The sequence below is a fragment of the Ceratina calcarata genome, unplaced genomic scaffold, assembly GCF_001652005.2.
Source record: "Ceratina calcarata isolate Rehan_Ccalc_2016 unplaced genomic scaffold, ASM165200v1 scaffold178.2, whole genome shotgun sequence".
In the NCBI taxonomy this organism is placed as follows: Eukaryota; Metazoa; Arthropoda; class Insecta; order Hymenoptera; family Apidae; genus Ceratina; species Ceratina calcarata.
Window position 1 is genome coordinate 52,796 of NW_017139212.1, and position 6,333 is coordinate 59,128.

Consider the following 6,333-nt stretch of genomic DNA (forward strand, 5'->3'; position numbering starts at 1 on the left):
CTTATTTCTCTATTGAAATTAAGAATAATTGTGATTCAATGACTGTGAAGTTATTATTATAAGTAGAATAAAGGAGAATACAATTGTTAAAATTAAACGTCCCGCGAGTTATTGATCACTGCACTTTGACTGCGAGATGGCGCTTGAGTCGGGTCCGACGAATACTCTACACTTTCCGATAAACATTTTCTGATTTTATCTTCGCAATCATCTATAGTACGATCGTAAACATTGTTCTTTTATGGTATTTAACAAATTTTATAAATCAGGATGTCATCCCAAACAGCATACGTGAGTACACATACTTACGTATATCTAACTAAAAGATTATAGACGACGATAAAAACTATGTTGAATTTTTATCGGAATTTGTATTTGCAGCAGTTAACCTGATGATTTGTTCCAGGTATCTGACACACTTAGGATTTTACATATACCACCAGAAGTTTCTAATGAACGGCGTAACGAATTGTTTAAGAAATATGGTGCCATCAAAACAAGGACTCTGAGACCCTCCAAAAAGTACACAATAACGTTTGCACAGTTCCAGTCCCAGGAAGTAGCCACAGAAGCATTGTTACGCTTGCATCAGATAAACATCAAAGGCCAGTTCCTGACCGTTGAATTTGCCAAAAAGTCTATATCGACGGATAGTGGAGAGAATGATGCTGATGATGATAAACCTATGAAAGAAGAGAGTAAAAAGGAATCTGTTAATAGATCTAATTTTCAAACGTTTCTACAAAAATTAAATAGCTGGACAGTGAACCAAGTTTTCACACAGCCACCGCCACCAGATATAAGATACAAGTATTCAGCACCGACGAAGGGTACTTTAATAAGGATAGCTATACAATTGTTAAAAGAACCCGCTTTCTATACACAGGTAAGCTATTTGTAATATTTCAAATGCAACTCAAACTAATAGACTTCTCATTTAGGTTTTACACTTGATGAACAGAATGAACTTGCCGCCTCCTTTCGAAGAGTTGGAAGGAGAATTTCCTGCCCTTAAGGAAGTCTATGATATAGAAAAATATAAAGATATATTTATAAAAGAGAGATTATATGAAAAAAGAAATCAAGGTATCCAAATTATGATTTCCTCTAACTTGTATGTTCTTCATAACTTTTATGCTTATATTTAACATACTCAATAGATGGTAATGAAGAATCAGAAGAAGAAGAATCAGAAATAGAATCAGACGAAGATGACAGTACAAAACCTATCGAAATTATCCCTGCGAAAAGAAAACGACCGCAATCTACGAAACGTTTAAAAATTCCGAAGTTTGTTAATCCTACCAAGCAAGTCACATCTTCAAGTTCTACACAAAAGGTCGTGAAGCCGGAAGATATGTTTGAACCGGTACAACGTGGTGAAACGAAAAACCTTAAAATTGAACTGAAAGCAGTGGACAAATTATTAGGTACCTCAAATAAAATAGAAGATACTAGTTCGGAAAAGGCTGCAGATGGTGGCTTTGGATTAATGTTCCCAGCTTCAAAATCTACTGATGCTGTTGAGAACGATGAAAAGACTGAGGATATTCAACAAGAAGTAATCACATCTAAACAATTAGCAGACAATAGAATTTCAGCTAATGGTAAGAATACTTTATTTTCAGTTACTCATTTGATATCAAAAGTGTTAGTCTAGGATCAATTAAAAACATGTTCCGGGATTCTGTTACAGATCAGAGATTGCTTCCTGTTTTTAAAAAGTATCATCCTGGTAAACCGTCCAATCGGTTGTATATAAAAAATCTTGCAAAGCAAGTTGAAGATACAGATCTTCATTTTATTTATCGAAAATACATAGTACCTGAATTAAAAACGGAATTTGAGTAAGCATCGATCAGAATAGATAATGTATTTATTTATTCAATGTTTCATTTAATAACAGATCGTCTTATTTCAGTTATGATGTGCGACTTATGCAAGAAGGAAGAATGAAAGGTCAAGCATTCATTACATTGCAAAATGTAGAACAGGCACAATTGGCGCTCGAGGAGACGAATGGTTTTATTCTGAAAGACAAGCCTATGGTCGTACAATTCGCTAAAGCAGCGAAGAATTAGTACAACTGTTACTTTTTTATATTACCATTGTATTATTCGTAATCAATGAAGATTTTAATTAAAAAACGACTTCTTATGTTTTCCGACTATTCTGTCTCGTATATAGCAAACCTACAAAACTTCTTTCAAAAATACATAAGGTAAAACTATTTATACGTATGAAGTATATGTACGAAAACTCAATCACATGTAACGTGGATCTTAACATCGATGCGGCGAATTGATTAAGTTCGATACTATCTTCATAAGTAAATAGAAAATAAGCACAATAGAATAAATCCATTGTTACAGAAATATTATAATACCTAATTTAACAATGTTTCAAGAAGCAATTATTTTTATTCTATACATACAAAGTATCGACAAGGGCGTAAAATAAATTGTCATTTGATTTACTCGGTGGCATGTCATAGCCGCGTCAGCGGAGATCGGCGCCCGCCTGGCATCCAGTAATTCCGACGCCTCCCACTAGGGTGCCGTGTTTTGACTTGTTCGATCCCGTATTGTGTGCCGTGTGCGTTTGTAAACGTCCGGTGTTCACCCGTCGAGTTGTAACAAACCGTATGTGCTGTCGCCGTCACTCTATTGCCGTCCCTCATTTCCGTCGTCGATCTCGCACACGTTGACACGTCCGCTCCTGTAGTGCCATGGACGTCAGCCTGCTACTTCAGCATTCACAATATGCGTTACCCGTGGGCATCGTGCTCGTATGCGCAATCCTCGTCTTCGTCTTCGGCTTCAAGAAGGCCGAACAACCACCTTTTGCACAGCTCTCGGTGGGCTCCGACGTGGACCGGAAATCTGCCACCAAGAAACGCAGCAAGATCAAAGAAAAGGTTAGCGCGAGACAAGCATTCGAATTCGAACACCTTACCCTCGTTCTTTTTTTTGAAATCAATTGACTATGAAAATGCGACGATCTATGTTATACCGCTCTCCATATGGTTGCTTTATTTGTTGCGGGTCAGCGTGTATACGCACGCACACATGGCTAATAATCAGCTGATCTCGCTGATCAAAAAACTTACTTACTCACTATCTGTTTTTGTCAGCCAAGTTAATCGCATACACATTGCACTGGAATTTATATTATTGTCTCCATCATTGTATTGGCCATTGTACTGTACTACGCGCGTATCCATTTATTAATACGTGAAAATTCCGTAAAAATGAAATAACTTCTTATCTATTTGTATTTGTGCAAGAATGTTGTCATTGTTCTAAGTTTGTTAAAATAATTCGTGTATGTTATAGAAATCTGCTAATGGCCAAGTTACAACTGAAAAATCAAGTCCTGCTAAGAAAACTGTATCAGCAAAGACAGACGCTTCTAAGAAAGCTGCACCCAAATCAGATGAAACTGAAGGAAAACTGAAAGAAAGAAAGCAAGAGGATAATAAAATTTCTGCATCCAAGAAGGAAAAAGATCAAGCTGTGGTAAAAGTAGGCAAAGAGAACAAAACTGAGCAAGTGAAAAATAAGAAGAACTTGAAGAATTTGTTCCAAGAGAAGCCGGTCGATTTTGATGAAGGTAAAATTTCGTTAAACCTCCTTTTTAGGAATTTATTCGTATTATCCTAAATCATACTAATTTTATATTTTAAACGTAGGAGACTGGGAACAAGCTTATTCTAGGAAAGATAAGAAGAATAAGAAAAAAGAGGAGGAATCTCCTTCAAAGAAAAACAAGAAGAATGCTAAAAAGGCTGATTTGATTAACGAAGAGGTAGCTAAGCAAAAGATTCCAGAAAAGGCAGAAATTAAAGATAAAATAGTTAAAGAAACGGAAAACAAGGAGTTGAAGGAGAAAGAGAAGAAAGAAGTGATACTTATACCTATTTCTAACGAGGAACCACCTAAAGAGAAGGAACAGCAAAAAGAAGAACAACCCAAGGTGTTCAAAAAATATATTTTCAACTTCCATATTTCTATCATTTGGTCATGTACATAATGTTAATAATAAAAGATATCGTTTTTATTCAAGAATGAAAAAGCAGAGAAAGAAGAGAAGAAGAGTGGAAAATCGAAGAAGAATAAGAAGGTTTCTGAAAGTGAAAATACCCCTGTAACGACACCGTCTACACCAAAAGTAGATAACAAAGTTCAGGAGCAACGGACGAAGAACAAGGATAACACCACGGAGAAGGAGTCTGATAATTCTCAAGAAAAGAATCCGATAATTACAGAGACGGAAACTGAAACGCAAACGCAAGTAAAAACTGGTCCTGTGTTCGACGAACTAGGAGGTAATTATCTTTCTGTTCTATAAAATATACGAATTTGTATATTTCAAGGCTTTGAATTTGAAATTTATTGTTGAATATGAATATGTTTCAGATGTCTGGACAGAGGCTAAACCACAAAAGAAAAGTAAAAAGAAAGCTCGTAAAGATAACTGAGGGTGATTATAAATGTTATGAAAATTACGTTCCTCCTGAAGGGGAATAGAGTGAGAATCCTGCTTGGTCCAAACGACATGTGTCATTTCGGACTTACCAGGTGTGTTAAGTGACTTACCAATCAACCACCTGACCAAATTGTTCCTTTCCCTTGTACATAATGCCAATTGGACTAGGTTGTTCGATCAAGTTATATTTTATAGATTTCATGACTACAGGTGCATAAATGTTTGAAGAAGAAATCTTTTGACAAGATTTTTTCGACATACTTATCCTTTGGGTTAGCGAAGCTGCCTTGCATTTAACAAAAGAGGCATAAATCATAGTTCTCATAAAATAGCTACTGTGAATGGCGTTCAAAAATTTCAACGTTTCTAGACATTTTCATGTGCATAAACATGAGATCGATAGTAGTAGTGTTTAATTAGTGTGAGTTACATACATGTTTGCATTCATTTATACATTTCACAGAAATGTTTGAATACGACTTCTTAGCAAATAGTACTTATGTCTTTTACGTTTCATCAAGAAATTGAATACCTTTTTTTTAGATCAGTTTGCATATACTTCGTGCGTGCTTACATTCACGTTATTAACATATTAACCACTGATTTTATACATTAAATGTCGCAGTTGGTTTAAGTGTTGTAGATGCGAACGGTTGAAAGCCAAAACTTAGAAAGTATAAAGTATCACTCGAAACAATAATAAAGTGCAGGACAATCTCTTATAGAGAAAATTTACATTACTGATGTACGTGTCTTTTTCAATGTACCAAGAGAAGATATTTTCATATATTTCGTAATCAGCTATTTATTTCAGCATATAGATTCGAGATTGTATGCTTTGAAATAATATATAATATTTTGCTTCAACAGTATATCAGTAATGAATTTTAAGGGTCGATGTCTATTTATAAAGATGCGAATCTATGACAAAATTTGTGCCAAGTTGTGAAAGAGATAAGGGTACAGCGAAAGTCACATTCTAAATTTTTTTTTCATACGAAGTTTCATTTTCAACAGAATTTTGCACAAATATTTTTTTTATGTATCACTTGCTATTTAACTATTAATAATTTATAAACATTGTTAAAGTTTGCATTGCAAGTGTGAAGTACATGTATTCACAATGTATTCCAAAAATTATGACTTTCGATGTACTTAATTATAACAGATGTTTGATGGAAAGGAAAATGTTGTCTGATGATAAATCTACTAAAATTCAGCGGGTTTAGCGAATGAGGTCAAACGTGGGACAGACAAATAATTAAAGTTGTTTTGTTGATTTTTAATAATTCACGAACAATCTAATCCAGCCGTTCACATTTCATGCCATGTATAAAGTATATTAAGTGAGCATATTGATTACATATTAAAAGCTGTCTGTAAGTGGACTTTGATCTAACGGTTATTTAAACGTTGATATATATTATATATTATGTATAGTAATATCATTTATAGAGTTGCAAGGTTTGAATTGTATTAGAGCTGTAATTCCTTGGAGGATAGATTAGATAATGGGAAAATCTTTGAGGAACGTAAAAAATCAAAGTATATAGTAAGAGTTCTTTGGCTTCTATTTTCTGAAGAAACAAAAAAAAAGTAAAAGTTCGGATAGAGAAATGACGTTAATTACAGTTCACCGCATCGGCGATGTAATGACGTACGGTGACGTCATTTGCACGAAACGATTTATTAATTAGCGTTATATGTTAATATGTAAAGTTTCGATGATTAGTGAAGAGAGATAAAGAAAGATTATTTAGAATGTATGGCCAATATTGTGATAAGTATACTATATACCTGAGCGTTACACGGACGTTGTAAAATAGTATTACTAAATAATACTAT

General features: G+C 34.4%; 2 protein-coding genes across 3 annotated transcripts; both read left to right on the forward strand.

The window, feature by feature from the left end:
• Positions 1-100: 100 nt before the first annotated feature.
• Positions 101-2,167, forward strand: LOC108632907 (RNA-binding protein 40). The gene is made up of 6 exons (XM_018037778.2): positions 101-291; positions 407-886; positions 942-1,086; positions 1,161-1,607; positions 1,697-1,847; positions 1,922-2,167. Exons 1-6 carry the CDS (start codon positions 271-273, stop codon positions 2,079-2,081), a joined length of 1,404 nt encoding a protein of 467 aa, XP_017893267.1. The 5' UTR covers positions 101-270; the 3' UTR covers positions 2,082-2,167.
• Positions 2,168-2,540: 373 nt separating this feature from the next.
• LOC108632943 (nucleolar protein 58) lies at positions 2,541-6,250 on the forward strand. 2 transcript variants are annotated; one of them, XM_026810773.1, is made up of 5 exons: positions 2,541-2,917; positions 3,336-3,612; positions 3,692-3,975; positions 4,048-4,327; positions 4,419-6,250. In XM_026810773.1, the coding sequence occupies exons 1-5, from the start codon at positions 2,729-2,731 to the stop codon at positions 4,478-4,480; spliced, it is 1,092 nt and encodes a 363-aa protein (XP_026666574.1). In that variant the 5' UTR covers positions 2,541-2,728; the 3' UTR covers positions 4,481-6,250. The 2 variants fall into 2 exon arrangements, with proteins under 2 accessions (XP_026666574.1, XP_017893325.1); XM_018037836.2 differs by having other exon boundaries at positions 4,066-4,327.
• The last annotated feature ends 83 nt before the right edge of the window (positions 6,251-6,333 follow it).

Coding starts and splice junctions, on each gene's coding strand:
- LOC108632943 (XM_026810773.1), top strand. CDS start 2,729: ATGGACGTCAGCCTGCTACTTCAGCATTCACAATATGCGTTACCCGTG. Junction 2,918..3,335: donor GCAGCAAGATCAAAGAAAAG/GTTAGCGCGAGA, acceptor TGTATGTTATAG/AAATCTGCTAATGGCCAAGT. Junction 3,613..3,691: donor GCCGGTCGATTTTGATGAAG/GTAAAATTTCGT, acceptor TTTTAAACGTAG/GAGACTGGGAACAAGCTTAT.
- LOC108632907 (XM_018037778.2), top strand. CDS start 271: ATGTCATCCCAAACAGCATAC. Junction 1,087..1,160: donor ATATGAAAAAAGAAATCAAG/GTATCCAAATTA, acceptor CATACTCAATAG/ATGGTAATGAAGAATCAGAA. Junction 1,848..1,921: donor GAATTAAAAACGGAATTTGA/GTAAGCATCGAT, acceptor GTCTTATTTCAG/TTATGATGTGCGACTTATGC.